Source organism: Typopeltis vanoorti, chromosome 20 (genome assembly GCF_054136105.1).
Source record: "Typopeltis vanoorti isolate ZY-2024b chromosome 20, IOZ_Tvanoo_1.0, whole genome shotgun sequence".
NCBI classification, from domain to species: Eukaryota; Metazoa; Arthropoda; class Arachnida; order Uropygi; family Thelyphonidae; genus Typopeltis; species Typopeltis vanoorti.
Window position 1 is genome coordinate 56489780 of NC_143568.1, and position 21168 is coordinate 56510947.

Below are 21168 nucleotides of genomic sequence, written 5' to 3' on the forward strand. Positions count from 1 at the left end.
AGAGCAATCTTGAAGTAAGGAGGCAAGCTTGCCTGTGTAATTTTTTTTGGTTTAAAATTACAGTGGCATTTCATTTATCAGCTTTGGTAATTACTGATGTTTCTATTGTTTTTAATTTCTTGTAGAGCTTCATATTCTTTCCTTGCGGTTGCTTTTTGGTGGTTTTGGATGAATAAGTACACTGGCTACATCCAGTCTGATGATGTTGGTGAGAGAGTTGAGGATACTTCATTCTACTTGGATTATAATTTCTTCTGCAGGAATTTTTAAAGGCACTACATCATGGTTGTGGATACAAGCAAATGTGCTAATTGCTTCTGGCTTTAGGGTGAAAGTTTACAGTGGTGTTTTTTGAGGTTGTAGAGGCTTGATTTTTTTTTTTTAACAGATTATCATATTTTTTGATGTGATGACACCTTATTTTCTGAAACTGTCTGCTGAAGCATCCCAGATGTTGGAAAGGATCGTCCAAAGATCGGATTTAAGTTTGGTGGCAAGCTTCTCTTCTAGCACACGAATAGCTTTGTTTGTGTCAACAAGGAGAACATGAGTGATGGCAATATGCAGAGAGCCTTTGGTGAAGTAAACTGGTGTTTAACATAATTTAGGATGACATTATCCTGGCAGTGTTTTTAAAAGACTAATCTATTATTCAGATGTCTAGATATATTCAGCTTACTGCACTGACAGGCCTTGCATGTTAGAAGTTGAAACAAAGGTAACTGACCATTTATAGGTGTTTTTTTTTTCAAAATCTTCTGAAAATGGTGTGATATTAAACTCTCCCATGCTAGTTTATTTAACAGTATTAATTCATAACACAGAATGATAAGAAAATAAATATTTATTAATTTATTAGCTTATATTTTGCTGGTATTATAATCCAGCATCTTCAGAGCCCAGAACAGTTTGTCACAGTACACAAAACAACAATTTGGTATAACTGTGGGACTAGTTGAAAAAAAAATATTATAATCCAGCATCTTCAGAGCCCGGAACAGTTTGTCACAGTACACAAAACAACAATTTGGTATAATTGTGGGACTAGTTGAAAAAAAAATATATATATAACGTCAACACAAGGAACTAAAGTCCTAATCGGCACCATCTATTGTTGAATAAAGGGAGTAAAATCAAGTATTAATTAGATCTTAAAATGACTGTCTCTAAGATTTTTTGTAAATTGATTTGTTAAAGTCATATTTCCCCCAAAATATATTTTTACTATTTCAATTTACAGTACATGCAGATTATTTTTTGCATGAAAAGGGAAGATATACAATCAACTAAGGACAGCAATGGGCTCTGCTCCTTTTCTTCCCCTTTAGCCGATTTCTACACAGAACTTAGAAAAGCAAGCTATAAGTACAGTAACTCTCAAACCAGCAGTTTGGCTATGCTATATTGATGATGTGTTTGCTGGACCACATGGCCCAGACACATCGGATACAATTTTAGTGCATTTAAATAGCCAACATCCTAAAACCCACTTCACAATGGAACAGGAAGCCAATGATTATCTGCCCTTTCTGGATACACTGATGGCTTTATCTTTCTGTTTATAGAAAACCCACATATACAAGAAGATATTTGCATAAACAGTCACACCATCATCCAGCTCAACTGAAATGAGCAAACAACTGAATATCTCTCTCTCTCTCCCCAAATTATTTCCTATATTATTTATGTAAAAATTAAACAGCAGTGGTCCTAGCAAGGAACCTTGTGGCATGTCACTTGTAACCTGCCTTATCCTGGATCCTGCTTCTCCATATACTACCTTTTGGTATCTGTCTATCAACTACCCTTTTATTCATATCACCAGTTTCTTATCCATCCCTATTTGTTGCAATTTTTGTAGTTCCATGTGGTATTCTGCCTTTGCAAAATCCAGCAGTATCATCGTGTAGCCATTCCCTTTATCCAACTTAGTTCTCACTCTTTTATAAAAAGTTAGCAGATTAGTAAAGCATGTACATACATAGCATGTCCTTCACAAAGCCATGCTGTCCCTCATAGAGTATCCTATTCTTAACTACCCATTACTGAATTCTTTTTCTGAGCAACTTTTCCAGTACTTTTACTACCCCTGAGATACTAGTTGGTCTATGATTTGCTACCAGACTTAATTCCTACTTTATGCAAAAGAATTATTTTGTGCTCCCTCCATTCTCTTGGGACTTTGCTAGTTCCCCTGAACATTTTTGTAAAACAAGAGCAGATATCCCATCCAATCCCACAACTGTATTTGCATTCAGATTCTGCAATATACTAAGTAGATCCAATTCTTCAACCTCTGTTGTCACATCAGTCCTTGTTTCCTCTTCCATAAGGACATCTTCACTTGGAAGACATACCCTTGCAAAATTATCACCCAGTAACTCAACAAATTTCGTCTGCTTTTGTTATCTCTCTACCATCTGTACTCATTAAAGTTATCCTTCCATAGTAATTTTCCATCCTACTTGCCACATAACAAAAAAACTGAGATTTCTTTTCACCTGTTTAGCTAATTTCTTCTCATAATCTGATTCCGCCTTCGTTAATTTCTTCGAAAGTTAATAATTTTAAAATTTCATTAAAGATTACTTCTCCTGCAGCCTGTCCAAAAGCTATTGGTCCCAACAAATAAATTAAAGAATCTCACTAAAACTGCAAGTAGGTCTGCATCATACAATCTAAAGTTTCATCTATGGTTAAAGAAAAGTATTTGCATGCAGACAGTTCAGCAAATAACTGATTAGCTACACTTTTTGTGAGTTCATAACAGCATTGTATAGCCATATCATTTAACAAAGGAACCTTTAGGATAGAAAAGAAAGAAAGAACTCATCTTTGGATGTGGATCTTAATGATACAAAATTCTGAAGTGCAGTAAAATAGTTTATACTTTTTCTATTTCATTCAGAAGTAACAAAATAAAAAGATATATATGCACATGTCATGATAAAAAAAGACATGCAATTAAAAGGAAATATTTTTTTAATAATAAGTCCCCCCCCCCCACACGCAAGAGGTAAAACCTCTAGCATATCAGTAACATGTGCACTGGCAAGCAGTTAGGAAGAAGGAAGAAACCTATTCATGTTTTTCTTGATCAGACAGGGATAAATTATTTGGGGAAGGGAACAAAAATGTAAAGAAGGCCAATTTCTCCACCTCTTTCCAGAGGTGTAGAAAATTTATGAGAAGGATGAAGAGGTGGTTTGATAGATTTGAAGCTTGACTGTGAATGGATGCTGACCAACAACCCCCCCCCCCCACTTTTTTTTATATAGTGGTATGATGCAAGCCAGTCTGAGAGAACATTATGACAAAATGACTGGAGTGAGCCTGAGTCATCAGTTAACTACACCTCTCTCTCTTCTGGACAGCATAAGAATCTTTTGGAAGGTTTTTGGTATACCACCTGACGTGAAAACAGTTCTCAAATGAATGGAAAGGCTTATGTGTTGGCAGTAAATTTTCGTTTATTTCCATGGTATAACAGTGGGACTAATTTAAAACAAAAACTAACAGAAAACACAAGGAACTAAAGTCCTAATTTGGTACCATCTATGTTGGAAAACAGAGAAAACAAGTATTAATTAGATCTTAAAATAACTGTCTCCCAGATTTTTGGTAAATTTATACAGCCATACTTGTTGAGGTTGGGAGTATGTTTTAAAGCTGCTGTTGATTCCAAAAACAATCTCCCTGCCATATGATTTCTGTGTAGAACTTTTGTTTTCTTCTATTTAATCCTGTGTGAAGGGGTAGCCAAGGCATGGTCTGCTAGATCTGACTTGCATTAATGCCAGATGTCAACAGTTCTTGTCTGTCCATAGTAAGCTAGGTCACTTCATATACTTCATCATCAAATTCCTACCATGTATCCTCAAGGGGTGTACAGGATATGATAGTATTACATGAAAAAAATTACATCATTATTAATTTCCTATCCACAATTTTCCTCCAAATCAGTCTGTTATTTGTTAAGACTCCAACATTATCAGATCTTTTATTTCTATCGTCTAAGGCACTTTGTACCGTATCAATCCACCTATATCTTGGTCTTCCTCTGGGTCGTTTTGCTGCCAACCAGGCAAAGAACACTTGTTTTGCTAATTTTTCCTCGCCCATTCTGTTTAAGTGACCATATCACCTGAGATTAGCTCTGCTAATGCATTCCTGGATGCTGACAATGTCAAGTTCTTTCCTAATATCCTCGTTTTTAATATGATATTGCCATTGATGCCATCTGTTCACGCCTATAATCTTTCTCAGGACTCTCATATCTGTGGTCTCTAGTCTTTGGTCAAGTGTTTTACTTCTGACCCAGCTCTCAGACCCATAAGTTAAAACTGGTCTTGTATACAGCTAATTTAGTGATCTGACTAATTTCTCTCTTATTCCATATGAATTTATTCAATTGACTTCCCACCATACCAGCTTTGCTGATTCTGTTGTCTATTTCTATATTTAATTTACCATCTTCAATAAAAATCGTGCCTAAATAGCTGAAATGTTTTACTTGTTCCACAGGTTCTCCATTCACAACACAGTTGATATTTTCAATGATTCTTCCTATTTTCATTGTCTTTGTCTTTTTATTGCTGACCTTCAATACCATATCTACTACAACAGCTATTCAATTTAGTCAGAGAATCTTGCAGACTTGTAGCAGATTTATTTAGAAGTATAACATCATCCACATAAAGCATAGAGCTGACATTAACATCTCCAATTTTGATATCATGTTTAATACCACTTTCCTTCATAATGTGATCCATATAGATAATGAATAACAGAGAGGATAATGTACATCCTTGTCTCACACCAGATTTAACATTAAACCATCTTCCTGTACTTCCTTCAATTTTAACTGCTTATGAAGTATACTTCATATACTTCTGATGTGAAAAAGAAGAATTTGTCCTTAGGTGAATGGATGAGCGTTGCCAATTTGACATATGGTTTAAATATGGTGCATAGCTGATATTTATTAAGCACTCTAAATATCTTTTCAGATGTGCCTTGAATGTATGGGATGGTAACAGTTTTGCTGTAGTCTTGTGTGATAAGCAATGGAGATTTCTGGGGAGCATTTATGTTGTCATTTTTCTATCCTATGGGGATTACAGCCATTGGCTAAGAAACTGTGATGCAAGTGAATGAGTTCAGCAGTAAGAGTATTGTCATTAGAACAAATAACTAGCTCTGTGAATTAGTGTTTTTAGGATACAATACTGTTGAGTTAGATGATCAAATATCTCACTGTATGTGTGGGTTTTCTGTAAACAGAAAAAGGTAATGAATCATCAGGAAGCAGTCTGATTAGTGTATCCAGGAAGGATAGACAGTCATTAGCTTCCTGTGTCATTATTCCATTGCAAAATGGATTTTAGGCTATTTAACACTCTACATGATGAACTGTGTGATATTTATCTGAACTGTCTTCTCCTATTCTGTTTAAATGCCATACCACTTTAGATTAGCTCTGTTTTCACATTCTTGAATGCTAACAATGTCAAATTGCTTTCTAATATCTTCATTTTTAATATGATTATGCTATCTGTTCAATGACCTAATTCTTCTCAGACCCCCCATATCTGTAGATCTCTGTCTTTGAGTGCTTTATTTCTAACCCAACTCTCTTTTGCATAACTTAAAACTGGTATGAAACTTTTGTATACTGGTAGTTAAAGGTGTTTTGGCTAATTTCTTTCTTATTTCATATAAATTTATTCAGTTGGCTACTCACCATACCAATTTTGCTTATTGCATAATCTATTTCCAGATTTAACTTGCCATCTTCAATAAAGCCTAAATAGCTGAAATACCTATAGAACAAAGGTTCTCCATTCAGAATGCAGTTGATGTGGTCAATGTTTCTACCTATTTTCATAGTTTTGGTCTTTTTACTGCTGATTTTTATGCCAAATTTGTTATGGCTGTTATTCATTTTAGTTAAAAGTATCCTGGAAACTTGAACTACATGTGTTTAGGAGTACATCATCTGTGTAAAACAAAGACCAAATTTTGACGTTTCCAATTTTAATATCAGTCCTAATGACACTTTCCTTCAAAATGTATACATATAGATGATGAATAAGAGTGAAGATAATGTGCAGCATCATTGTCTTACCCCTGATTTTTACATCAAACCATCTTCCAGTATTTCCTTCTTTTCTAGCTACTGACTTACAACTTAAATAATAGACTATGCCTCAAAAGACTGTGGAAAAGAAACCTGGAGAAGAACAAGCTGGGTTCAGGTCAAATAGAGATTGTCAGGTTAAGATTTTCACTTTATGACAAATAATTGAATAATTATGGAAATATCTGTATGACAATTATCTGTACTTCTGTTTTGTAGATCTGGAAAAGGCATATGAAAAGGTGCCCTGAGAAAAATTTTTCAAAATTGTAATGTTTTGTGTGAATATAAAGAAATTATATATTTTGGCAAAATTTTTCAAAGCTTAAAGTTTATAGTAAGTAACTGTTATTACTTACTATAAATTTTACCTCACCCCTTTACTTGAACTTAATTCCTCATATACCTCTTCTTCACTCATTATCAGATCCTCCTTCATCATATCCTCTATACTCCAGCTTCTCATGATGTGAAATTTAGGAGAATGAAATGCCATGATAAGCTGCTTTTTGAATACTTCAATGGTATCCACTGCATCAGTTACCAATCAACCACTATCATCTGCTAACATCATCCCAACAGTCATTCTTTCTTCCACTTAATCCTTTCAGACATCCATTTTATTTTTACCTCATTTAGCCTTTTCACTTTTGGAATACACTTAGGCATTGCTACAGTTAACTAGCTCTTGATCAATGATCAAGAGCCTAGTTAACTGCAGCTAGTTCCCTATAGTTTTATATATATATATCCTTTCTTCATAGAAATTCTCATATGACTGGCTACAACTGGGATAATACCTCACGGTCATTCTTGCCAACTGAGAAAAGACCAGATACTCCATTTGCAATCACATCCTCTGATGATGATGTGATTGCAAATGGAGATTTGCAATTGCAAATGTGATTGCTAATACTCTCAACCTTTGTATACCCTCTGTTACACACTGCCTTAGATAACTGTCCCTAAAGAACTCAAGAAATTCATTTATCTTATTCCCTGATGCTAACTCTTTATTCCAATCAATACTGCGATAATGAAAATCACCCATAATCATCACCTTCTCTTGCTCATTTTTCCTAAATTCCCCATACATTGTCTCAAACCTCCACATTCCTGTCAACCTCCACCTCACATACTGTTTCAAAACAACTGCTGCTACACAGACTTGCCATAAATACTATTACAACTTCCACATCCCCACTACCATAGAACTGCACAAGCCCAGTTCCATTAGTGGCACTGTGCATAGCCAACATTTGTGTATTTATCGGTAGAGAGATTATGAGAACTGTGTAGCTGTAATAGCACTTCACAGGGTTGGAATGCAGTTGTCTGTTATTTTCAACATGCTAAAAACACCCGGTAGGATGTTTGTGTATCAGACTATTAACCGTTATAACAATACAGAAGATGTATCTGACCAAGGAACAGGTTAACCAAGCTGTGTTAGGGCTCAACAGCTTGTGAAGGCTGTGAAAGCAAGCCTCTGCCATAATCCTCTGAGAATGCAGAAAGGGGTGTTGTGAGAGACAACCGTTTCGCAAAGAATGATGTCACATGCATTAACTGATCACCTGGGGTTAAGAGCCTATCGTCATTCTACTGGACACTTCCTAACACCACAACTTATGCAGCAAAGGGTGATAAAATCAAAGGCATTTCTCTGGTAGCGTGTGAACAACAGACACAGAATCCTCTTCATAGATGAGAAGATCTTCACCATTGAAGAACCGTTTAACTACCAAAACGATCAGGAATATGCCATGAATGATTGCACAACAAGTACCATAGCACCCAGGATTCAGAGAAGTTATCATTATGCATCAGTGATGATTTGGTGGGGGGAGGAATGTATCGGCGGTATCCAAGTTGCATTTCAGGGATCAAAACTCTGCCAAAGTATATCATGACGTGTTGGAACCTGTGATACAGCCCCTGAACAAGACCTAGTTTCATGGTAGACAGTGGACCTTCCAACAGGACTCAGCCTCTGCACACAAGGCAAGGACCACACAACAGTGGTTGGAGGGAGAACATGCCCGAGCACGTATCAACATCTGATTGGCCATCTAGAAGTCCCAATCTTAATCCATTGGACTTCAAATTGTGGTCACAGCTTGAGAGAGCTGCCTTCAAGAAATAACATCCCACATCACCAGCCTGAAGGTGGATTTGGTGATTTGTAGAAAACAGTGGGAATGTTTCCATTGGATATTGTGCATGCCACCATCAACATGTGGCCTCACAGACTTTGGGCATGAGTGAAGGCGAAAGGGTGCATTTGGAACATTTAGTGCAGCTATATGCACGTAATACATGTGGTTTATTGTGCTGAAAGCTATAAAATGATTTACTGATAGAGTAAAGGTTATGTGCTGCTGTTCATGTTGTAACAGTATTTATGGCCAGACTAGGTATTTTCCTCACGTATCTAAACTTTCTCTGCTATCATTAGCAACTCTTTGCCTCGCTTTCTTACTATCCCTAATTTTCAGGATGAAAAACTCAAGTTTCTGGTAGGAGAATCCTGCAACCACCATATGAAACTAGCTAACTCACCTTTGGTCGAAAATCCCTTATATATAACTTCTTTGCATTGAATGGGATTTGAATCCATATCTTTTCAGCCAAAAGGCATCATTTACCAACTGAATTTAGCGAATAAAAATGTATTAATGCACTTTGATGCATGTAACACATCAGCAACTTTGTAGGTAATGTATCTACTACCCAACACAGCTGGTTCCATCTTGCCATGGCATAGGTAAGCTTGGAAATTTGTAAGACACCTAAAAAATAAAAAATGGCAGACAATTCTAATAGCCTATTACCAAAAGGCCACCATACTTATTCTAACTTTATTAGAGTGATCATAAACTTCGGAAGATGAATATATAATACATTACACTTGTGGGTTGACAAAGGTTGGGCAAAGTAGGAGAAGCAAATTAATTATGAGCATGTGAAATATTGAATATGCAAAATATGAAATATTAATAATACTTATTATTAATTATTAATAATATTAATAATTAATAATAATAATTTATAATACTACAGTAGTATAAATTGGAGAGAGGAAAATGCATGTAGCAATAGGGGAATGGAATTTCTAGAATTCTTGAGGGACAAATGTCTTAGGCAACATGTAACAGAGGGAACAAGAGGTTCAAGAGTTTTGGATTTGGTTATAGCATCAGAAGAGTTGATAATAACTGAGATGACATCTCTCCCACCAGTTGGAGAGAGTGACCATATGGTTTTGACTTGGAAAATGAATAGACATGCAGGAGTATCAAAGAGATGGGAACTTATGCGGAATTATAATGCAGGTGATTATAATAGTCTTAGACATCAACTTCGGGAAGTTTCATGGAGGGAGGAATTGGAAGGCCGGGATATCATTAGTGCGTGGGAAATTGTGAAAGAATATTTGTTAGCAGCAACGGTAAGTTGTATACCACAAGTGAAGAAGAGGACACAATTTGGAGTAAAGTGGATGACAAGCAATATTAAACAGGAATTGCATGTGAAAAAGAGGCTATGGAAGAGATATAAGGAGACAGGTGAAGAGAGGACGCATGAAGGATATAAGACACAGGCCAGAAGAGTGACTAATGTGGTAAGGAAAGCGAAACTGGAATATGAGAGGAGATTGGCCCTAAGATCCAAATAAAATCCTAGGGAATTTTTTAGCTATGTGGCCAGTAGGAGAAGAAATGATTGCTATTGAGGGATAAAAAGAATGATATTGTGGGATAAAAATGGGAATAGAGTGACCGATTCAGAGGACATAGTGGAATTGTTCAATGAACACTTTATTGGAGTTTTTCATCCTAGAGGAGTCAGTTTTAATGCTAGAGAGAGATAGGGCTGGTTCGAGGTTTAGAGGTACAGGAGGAGAGTGTTTCAGATATTGGGTACTCTGGATGCCAGTAAAGCTTTGGGACTGGATGGTATTTCATCACCAGTTTTGAGAGAATGTGGTAGGGAAATGACAGTGCCTTTAACCTGGCTTTTCAATGAAAGTCTGTCTTTGGCAAAGGTGCCCAGGGAATGAAAGGAAGGTAAGATAGTGCCATTGCATAAGGGTGGTAACAGACTGGAAGTGTCTAATTATAGGTCAGTCTGTGTGTCATCAGTAGTTGGTTAAAATCTTGGAGAAAATTGTGAGGGACCGTATACAACATTGGACAGATGAGAGTAATGTTATCTGTGAGAGTCAACATGGATTTGTGAAAGGGCGCTCTTGTTTTAGCAATATGCTAGCCTTTTATAATAAAGTTACAAGAACATTAGATAAAGGAAAGGCATATACTGCAATTTTCTTAGACTTAGCAAAGGCTTTTGACAGGGTGCCACATGATAAGCTGATATTTAAGTTGCAGCACATGGGTCTGGATGTCATGTTGGTCAACTGGATTCAGGATTGGCTGTCTGATAGGGTATCAGAGAGTTGTGTATGGTGGAGCAGTTTCAAGGAGGTAGAGGGTTACAAATGAGGTCCCACAGGGCTCAGTACTAGGACCTATATTGTTTAACCTTTACATCAATGACATATTCAGTTGTTTGCGGATGATGTGAAGCTGGGAAGGATTATTAGTAATAGTGCAGATGTGGTAGCCCTGCAAGAGGATTTGAATAAGCTAGATAGATGGGCAAATGAATGGGGTGTCGGTTTAATGCAGTAAAATGTAAGGTCTTGAGGTTTGAGAAACATCGATGGGACACTGCATACTCGATGGGAGGAGCTATACTGGAGGAAGTAGGGGAGACAAGAGAGCTGGGGTTGATGATTGATAGAAACCTGAAGTTTAGGGAACATATTGCAAAGGTGGTGAAGGTAACACAGAGGATTGCTGCAATTATGAGAAGGACACTAACCTGCAGAGATAAGAGGGTTATCATTCCGTTGTATAAGTCTCTGATCAGACCACACTTGGACTATTGTTCTCAGATTTGGTCCCCAGGATTTGAAGGGGATAAATTAACTGTGGAAAGGATACAAAGACAGATGACAAAGATGGTTTCAGGACTGTACAAGGATAGTTATGAGGATCGGCTGAGGGAATGTGGACTGCAGAGTTTGGTGGATAGAAGAAGGAGAGGTGATATGATTGAGACTTTTAAACTGTTGAGAGGTGGTTACAGGGTTGACACTGGGGAGTTCTTTCGCTTGGTTGAACAGCGGGAAGGAGTGATGATAAGAGGCCATCCCTGAAAGTTACGAAAGGAAACTGTAAGCAAGAGGGTGAGGAGTGGTTTCTTTGCGTGGAGGGTGATTGAACCGTGGAATGCATTGCCTGATGGAGTGGTGAGAGCGAGAACGGTCAATGAGTTTAAGGAGTGGTATGATAGACATAGTGTTTCTTAGGGGGGGACCTCCCCTCGAGTGATGAATGTTCTTAAGAATGATGAGAAGAAGAATAAAGTCATTATTTAAAACATTATAGTATGTCTAATGCACATATTTACATTAAACATCTAGTAACTTATTCTCAGAGTGAAGATTACTAGAGGTCTGTCAGAAATTTTGGTAAGCTACACGTAAAGTCGAGTCACACTTGCATGACTTGACTTCTTCCCAATTTTATCAAAATGAAGGAGGCTATAAAATCTTACTCTGCTCTATTATTTATCAAAGAGCTAGCAAGACATTATTTTCAAAAAGGATACATGTTAAAAAGCTCTTCTTTTCTAATAATAATAAAACTTCTGAACTTGAAACTATACTACAATATAATCTTAGTTCTGACTTAATCTGTAGAATTTTTCTTTCCTCAGCCAGAAATGCTCACTTAAACTATAAATAGAAGTTCATTTGTGTTTGAGTTATTAGAACAAAGAAGCTGCTGGTTTGTTCAGCAACCACCCAGCTCTATCCATGAAAAATGAGTCATAAATTTAACTGACCATTCTTTTACCAATGATGAATTAAGTGTATTATCTACCTGTCATTTTGCTGTAACACAAGATTTTCTGTTAACACCTGTCATTTGCGTCATTTAGACTATGGCAGGTGTAGAAAAAGGCATTAGAGAATTGCGTACAGATGATGCTAACAAGCTAAGGTTTGTGATTGCACAGATTTTGTATAAAGCTAAACACTTCTCTGAATATTTCTTTATCTGAATTACAAGCTCTTCTAACAAGATCTTTATGCCAAAAAAAATAACATTGTAATAACAAAGTCTGACAAAGGAAATGCAATGGTATCCACGGATACCAGTGACTATAATTGAAAACTTAATGTTTTACTTTGAGCTAGATCTACTTATAGTATTATTGACAGAGATTCTATGCAAAGCCACCTAAACAAATTAAATAAATTGTTAGAGCAAACATATTCCTTAGATGCTGATACTACTGAAAAGTTGCAGGTCATTCTCGTCCCCCATGTATTTATGGTCTTTGAAAAGTACGCAAATCTGGTTATCCATTATTTAGAAGATCTATAGAAGGTCCATAGGATCTATTTATTGTAGGAGATCTATGGAAATGCAAGATTTCCTTTGATACAGCTGTACTGCTTACAAATATACCACTTCAAGAAACTCTTCAGCTTTTACAAGTAGATTTCCCTGATGACATTGTCAAATTATTCAAGTTTACTATCAATGCTAGTTATTTTACTTGGTGTAATAAATTATTTCAGCAGGTCGAGAGTACTGCAATGGCCTATATCACTTACTTTTGCTGTTTCTTTTATAGAGCATTTAGAGGATCAGATTTCAAAACCATTTCTCCCTGACCTCACATTTGGCTACATTTTGTGGATGACATATCTGAATTACTTCAATTTCTGGATAAAATGAACTCTTTATATACTCGCATCAAGTTAACATGAATTTAACAATGGGATCCTGTTTTTGGATACTTTAATATATCGTAACTCTGCTGGAAATATTTAAATTTCTTTTTACAGAAGCCATCCTTTATGGGCAGTTATGTCCATGCAGCTTCACATCATTATGAGTCTATTACTTCACATCATTCTGAGTCTATTACTTAATCGAAACAGCAAGGCTTTGATATAGAAAATATTTGACAATTATCACCCCTCTTCCATATTGCAATCTGATGTTAAAAGGATAAGCATATCTTAAATGAATATTGGAACAAATAGCAAGGAATCCTCATAGATATAACTTGCATACCACTTTCAAAACCAACCTGGAAGTTGTCATCTTTTATACTGCCTATCTTTGATATGTGGCCAGATAACAGACACATTATCACCTTTATTCGTGCCTGGTGGTTATCAAATACCTTATGCTTGTCATCTTTGCTACTTTGGACAGACTAGTTCATGCTGCTACTATTCGAATCCAAGAATATCAAGATTATATAAGATTTTTGGAATTCGAAAGTTCAGGCCTTGCTTTTCATGTCATCAACACCAGACAGAGTTCACTGGAACCACATAGTAATGATAGACTATCAAATTTGAACCTAATGTAGCGTATTTTGTGAATCGTGTGAAGTCACCATCCTAATCTTAATCAGATAGACTGTATGCTTATCTCTAAGTTTTGGGAAGTGATTATTGTTTATAATTTTTATTTATTTAATTAATTAAACACTTATACGGTCTCTGAACTCTAATAGTGTTTCCTCTGACTGTATAGCTGCGACCAAGATGTGATATTATGTGCACACTGTATGACTTGTTCTTATATTTAGAATTTAAATGATACCAGTTCCTGAATGAAACTCATTATATAGAGTGAAATATATAGGAATAATAAATTCTATTTAGTTTTATAAATAATGAAGCCATTATTTAAAACATTATACAATAATAATAAGAATTATTATATATGAGGCCTCCAGGAAGTCAAGGTCTCATTGAGGGAGAGGTACTAGATCACCTATACCAGCTGTCATACCTTCTTTTAAATTCATTTACACTTGATGCACTCACTAATTCTACAGGCAAACTGTTCCACTCACTGCTTGCTAGAGAAAAACCTAGCTCTCATCCCTTAACTGTACATAAACTTAAATTCCATGGATTCTCCCTTGTCCTCTCCCTACCTTCCAAAAAAAAAAAAAAAATGTCATCAGCCGATAACCTATAACACCATTACATAAGTTTAAAAGACCTCTATTAAATGATTCCTCTCCTCTTTCTCCTGTTTACCAGTGTATGTGCAGTCTACATAATCTCAATCTATTTTCATAATCTACATTTCATAATCCCCACATCATCTTTGTTACATTCTTTGCTCTTTCCACAGCTTCTTTATCCCCTGCGAACATAGGAGACCAAATCTATGTATGATTTTTTAACCATACTTGTGACATAATGATTAGAAATATATACACGTTAGCACAAGAATAATGTTTAATTTGCCAAATATTTCGGTCTGAATATTACAGACTATCTTCAGTGGCTACATAGGAATAGTTTTTAAAAAAAAAAAAAAAAATACATAGTGGAATACGAACAATTGATCATTCATACATAGAACACCCCACGTGATGTCATATCACTAAGTATTAGAAGTGTAAACATTTTAAAAAAAAATAATTAAAGATATTAATTCAGAAATTCATATTTTCCCAAATTTTTGATATAGATATATAGTCATTACGATTCAAGTTAGGACGATGAAGTAAGGCCTCTACACTTTCTTTAAATAAATTTTCAAATTTGTAGCGACATCTGTGTAGGAGGAGAGTCTTGGACCAAAGGTTGCTGTGGTTTGTTTCTACTCCATGCTGAGCTAATCCAGATTTCTCAGGTTTGTTGTGCTGAATTGATGACTGATACTCTTGAATTCTTTTTTCTATGGAACGTCCAGTTTGTCCAAAGTAAGAAAAATAACAATTACAAGGGACTTGATACACACCAGGTAGAGATAAGGTTGAGCGTTTATCTTTAGATGAAGGAAAATGGTTGGATAATTTGTTGATATGTGTATAAGTGGCTGTTACATCATATTTCATTAGAATTCTCGAAATTGGTTCTGAAATCCCGGAAATGTAAGGAATTGGAACTCGATGTGTTGAATCTTGGTTGTTCTGTGTTGGTTTGTAAGAATCGAAAAGATGTTGTGTACTCTTTTCGGAGAAGCCATTTAGTTTCATGTGATGTTTGATAGTCGCAAGTTCCTTCTGTAATAAATGAGAAGCTGAACAGTTAGTTTTGGCTCGTCAGATTAAACATTTTGTGACTTCTGTTTTTTGACAACGGTGATGAGCAGATTCTTTGACAATATAATGACCTGTGAAAGTTGGTTTTCTGTAAACTGTTATTGTAAGAATACCAGAAGGTGAACGGATGAGGACGACGTCTGAAAAGGATAACTTATCGTCTTTTTCAATTTCCATGGTAAACTTTATACGAGGATGTAAGGAATTGATACTGCTTAAAAAGGAAGGTAAGGAGTCTCTGTCGTGAGGCCATATAGCAAAGATGTCGTCTATATATCTAACCCAAAAGGATGGTTGAGGGAATATAGATGAGAACAGGACTTCTTCTAGATGTTCTAAATAAAAGTTTGCAAGAGCAGAGGAGAGGGTTGTAAAATTTATTTTGACATAAGAAATATCCAGAGTGCATTACAAAATCAAATTCCTAATTTCGCTAAGATTAAAGAAACCATTAAATCTCTGGAGCTCATAATATTTACAGGAACACCAGTTTATCTTTAATCCGTAATCAACTCAAAGCTGCTACACATGATCTGGCTATTATTAACATTCAGCTAGTTTCTGATTTCCGTATTGATATCTCCACAAACTTAGAACCACATCTTTCAAACATAGTTCTGGATGCAGCTCTTTACAACGTTCTTATAAAAAACAGAATCACCATCTAAACCACAAATATGATGTTCTTGTTTCTAAACAAATCAAGCCTTTCCAAGTTCCAGATAACTGGATTGTCAACATATCAGGTCAGCCTTTAACCGATAATGAAACACTCATCCTCTCAAAAGGACATGATTTCTCTATTGTCCCAAAAAAGATTCCATATCTAGATTTTCTAGTTAATATCGAACGAAACCTCATTCATCTGTCAAGTGAAAAAGCTAATGCTTTCTCTATTGTCCCAAAAAAGATTCCATATCTAGATTTTCTAGTTAATATCGAACGAAACCTCATTCATCTGTCAAGTGAAAAAGCTAATGCTCTCCGTCTAGAAGTAAAAAGTTTCTTCTTCGCTACTTAAAGCCAAGCTTCCTCCTTCGAACATATCTCCTTCTGAAAAGAAAACTATATGTTCCTTAAGAAACAACAGTCACCTCATCATTACCAAAGCTGACAAGGGAAAAGCGACAGTAATTATGGACTCTTCAAACTATAGAAGAAAACTTTCCCTTTTACTTCAAGATCACTCAACATACCAGGAACTCAATTACAATCCAACCAACAGACAACTGAAGAAATTAAATTCCCTTCTAGATGAGGTCATAAGTTTAGATGTAGACACTACTGAAAGACAAAAAACTCATTTTGCAAGGCCTCCCAGGTTTTATGGTCTACCAAAAATACATAAGACAGATATTCCTCTTCACCCTATAGTGGATTGTATTGATTCTCCTACCTATCGCATAGCCAAATATCTAAATTATTGAAGTCGCATATTGGCAGCTCACGCTCTTTTTTGAAAAACTCTTTTGATTTCTTAAATAAATTAAAAAACTTCTCTTTACAACCTACAGATCTTATGGTTGCCTTTGATATAGAATCTTTATATACGAATGTATACCTCTCAAAGAGACTTTGGAATTACTAGCTGACATCTTCCCACAAGATATTATAAAACTATTTGATTTCATAATGCACTCTGGATATTTCTTATATCAAAATAACTTTTACAACCAAGTGGAAGGAACAGCTATGGGAAGTCCACTCTCTCCTGCTCTTGCAAACTTTTATTTAGAACATCTAGAAGAAGTCCTGTTCTCATCTATATTCCTTCAACCATCCTTTTGGGTTAGATATAGATGACATCTTTGCTATATGGCCTCATGACAGAGACTCCTTACCTTCCTTTTTAAGCAGTATCAATTCCTTACATCCTCATATAAAGTTTATCATGGAAATTGAAAAAGACAATAAGTTATCCTTTTTAGATGTCATTCTCATCCGTTCACCTTCTGGTATTCTTACAACAACAGTTTACAGAAAAGCAACTTTCACGGGTCGTTATATTCTCAAAGAATATGCTCATCACCGTTGTCAAAAAACAGTAGTCACAAAATGTTTAATCCAACGAGCCAAAACTAACTCCTACACAGATGTCGCTACAAATTTGAACGTTTATTTAAAGAAAGTGTAGAGGCCTTACTTCAACGTCCTAACTTGAATCATAATGACTGTATATCTATATCAAAAATTTGGGAAAGATTAATCAGGATAACACATTCAATTTTTTTTTTTTTATCAATATAATGTTATTTAAGATCATCATAGGAATTTCTGAATTAATATCTTTAATTATGTTTTTTAAAAATGTTTACTCTTCTAATACTTAGCGATATGACATTATGCGGCGCATTCTATGTATGAATGATCAATTGTTCGTATTCCACTTTGTTTTTTTAAAAAACTATTCCTATGTAGCCACTGAAGATGGTCTGTAATATTCAGACCAAAATATTTGGCAAATTAAACATTATTCTTGTGCGAACGTGTATATATTTCAAATCTATGTACAAGGGCTGTTCAATAAGTAATAAGACTAATTTTACTGTCGCGAAACCACTCATCACAATATTAATTTCTGTGGAATAAAGAAATGTTGATGTCTGTATTAACAAAAGAGGTTGATAGATGATGTATACAGCTGATGTGCCAGAGTGTCACGTGACTAAACGCAAGCTTGTTTCGGCGCGCCTTTGAGCCGCAACCAGTCGTCGAAATGGAAGCATCCTTGGAACAGCGTTTTGCGATTAAATTTTGTATGCGTTTGCAAAAATCGGCATCAGACACTTTTAATATGATACGCAAAGCTTTCCACGATGAAGCAATGTTGAGGGCAAGTGTTTTTCTGGCATAAAACTTTTAAGGAAGGAAGGCAAAATGTGGAAGATCTTGAACGTGACCTTCAATGTCCATCACAGAGACAATGATCAACACAGCAGCGATTATCATCAAGGAGGATCGCAGAATTACAGTACGCCAGCTGCATGTTGTCCTGAATATTTCTGTGGGAAGTGTTCACTCAATCATGGCTGAACATTTGGGACTGAAACGTGTTTGCACCCGATGGATTCCCAAACTCTTGACACTGGAGCAAATGCAGCATCGAGTGGATGTGTGTACAGAATGGAAAGAAAGACTGGAACAAGAAGGCGACAACTTCTTAAAACGCATCATTACAGCAGATGAAGCTTGGTTGTATCACTATGACCCTACAATGAAACAAAAAAGCAGTGAATGGAAGTATCCATCTTCGCCTATCCCCAAGAAAGCAAAAACTGTAAAATCGGCTGGTAAAGTTATGACCATAATGTTTTTTGACTACGAAGGCATTGTTTACCAACATGCTGTAGAACCCGTGAATACTGTAAACGGCTCATGGTATGCGGATGTTTTACGGACACTAGTGCAGCATGTCAAAAGAAAGCGTCCATTGCTGAAGAATGGCTTCTTATTGCACCACGATAATGCAAGGCCACATATTGCTGGTTGTGTAGTGGACATTTTGCAGAACAACATAGATATCCTACCACACCCTCCATACAGTCCTGATCTCGCACCGTGCGATTTCTGGCTGTTTCCTCAGCTCAAGAAACCACTGAGAGGCCGCCATTTCGAAAGCAACAAAGCATGTGTAAAAGCTGTGGAGGCGGTTTTAAAAGAACTCTCAAAAAATGAACACGTGTTTAAGAAGTGGACACAACGTTGGGACAAATGCATCGCATCTCACAGTAGTTACTTTGAAAAAGACCATGTAAATGATGACGATTAAAGGTAATCTGTTTTCTGTACAAATATAGTCTTATAACTTATTGAACAGCCTACGTATAATAGTCCAGGTGCAATTGTATTAAGGCCTTGTAAAGAGGCAAAATGACTTCCTTACATATCAATGTTTGTTTCAACATCACAATTATTTGATTTTTTTTGCAATTTTTGCACTATAATCTTTTAACTTAAATTTCTTATCCATCATAAGTCTAAATATAATCACTTAAATAATTACATTCTACTAATCTGAAATAACATATACATTATAAAGAATTATAATATATTGGAATGAATTATACCTGGAAGGGATTCTGGCTCAGCCCTAACCCAAGGTTGTGGAGCTGCTGGTTGTGTTTCCTCATCTGCTACGAAGTCCTTTGTTTCTCTGAAAGCAAAACAAAATACTACTTTTATCTTATCTTAAAGTAGGAAAAATAAGTTTTTTTTTTATTTAAATACATTATAGGTTTCACACAAAAACAGAGAGAGAGAGAGATACCTAAAATTGCTCTAATTTTTCCGATCAGCAAATGCATGAGATTTTGTATAGGTGGTACCACTAACTGGATACTTTCCATGAAAATGCATCAAGGAATAAGAGCTTAGAATCCTAAATAATGCATTCAGAGACTCAGTAAAACTTGTGGGGAGGTGAAAATTCAGTTTTTGCCAATGGGCGAATAAACAGACACTGTTGATACTATATCTTGTACTTGCATGAGCAGTATTCATGGTAAAATCAGAGCATAGATATGTAATCATACCTACTCAGAGCAGACATTCAAACTGAGCACCATTCACTTCTGCCATAGTTTCAAAATACAATCTTTTCCCATTGCCCATGATGCTCATGCCTATTTGTTTCTTCCCCAAAAAAGTCAGTGGTCACAACTGCAAACCTGTTCAATATGTGGCAATTTGCTACCCAACATACATAGTGTTTAGTACCTCATAAAAAGTATGAGCTGGTTACTGTTGAAGTTATTGAAGAATATCTCCAAACAGCATCTCTTAAGTGAAGAGGTCTCATTCGTTTCATTCACCTGCAGATGGCAATAACCGACATCTTTCTATCTGAGTTCTCAATATGTGCTATGCAGAGCAAAAGTTAAATGATCCAATAGAAAGACCAAAACATCCATACTTAGGAATACAGCTGGATATACACATAAGTGAACTGATGTGAACAGGAATTGTTATGGAAGACAAAGCAAAAGACTGCTTTCTGCATTTAGTAAAATAAGACCTTACATTATAAAAGGTAACAACTATACCAGACTGTGATGGTGCATATATCATGATTTTCATAGCTTCTGCTTTGCAAAATCTATAAATAATCTATTCAAAAGAGAACACGTTGACTGATTTAATGACTCTCTCTCTCAATGACTTATTTTTTCACTATCTAGCATAAAGAAATTATCAATTTCTACCTGGAAGGTCTCCATGTCTTTTCTGAAGAGAATTCATTCTCTTTACAAAAAAGAGAATGAATGCTTGTCTGGCTCAACTTATCTTCCAATGATAGACCTGGTCTTTACCCTTGTTCTTACCTTGAGAAAAAGCCTTCAACAATTTATGCATTTTAATATTATCTTATTCTACCTAACAAAATCCACAGTTCTTTGTAGCCAAAATCTCAGTGTTTTGATACTTTTTTGTATCACTATTACACCTTGCCTTCATCCTACACTTCATCCTACTGTGTGTGTGTGTGTGTAAGATGAAGAAAGGTTTGGAAAACAAGAAACCTATTGTTATTTCGTTATTTTTCTTGAAAAGCTGAAATTTGTAGTTGTTGAATAGCCTACTTCACTTCATGAAGTAAGCTATTCCAGAAAGCAGACGTAGACAGAATAAAACAGGATGAGCAAAAGCAGGTTTGATGCACTTGCTCTTAGACTAAATAGATGTTTTAACAAGTCCACCAGAAGCAGAGGAATGATGGGCCAGTCTGATGGAGAAGTATCTATGGAAGTACCTATAGCACACAGAACAGAAACAAACTACCTGTTGTGGTTGAAGATAGTCAGTGAGGGAAAGCATCATCTATCAGCCAAATTGCTTTCTTCTAAAAGGAATCAAGAATTTTTAGATGA

At 35.8% G+C, this 21168-nt stretch overlaps 1 protein-coding gene across 2 annotated transcripts in view; it reads right to left on the reverse strand.

The window, feature by feature from the left end:
• Positions 1-21168, reverse strand: part of LOC150095456 (uncharacterized) — a 175426-nt gene that overhangs the window by 33365 nt on the left and 120893 nt on the right. For both annotated transcript variants that reach the window (XM_090410112.1, XM_090410113.1), the window contains one exon: positions 19369-19454. In XM_090410112.1, the coding sequence (XP_090266238.1) occupies positions 19369-19454 (86 nt within the window). The remainder of the gene's footprint in view (positions 1-19368; positions 19455-21168) is intronic.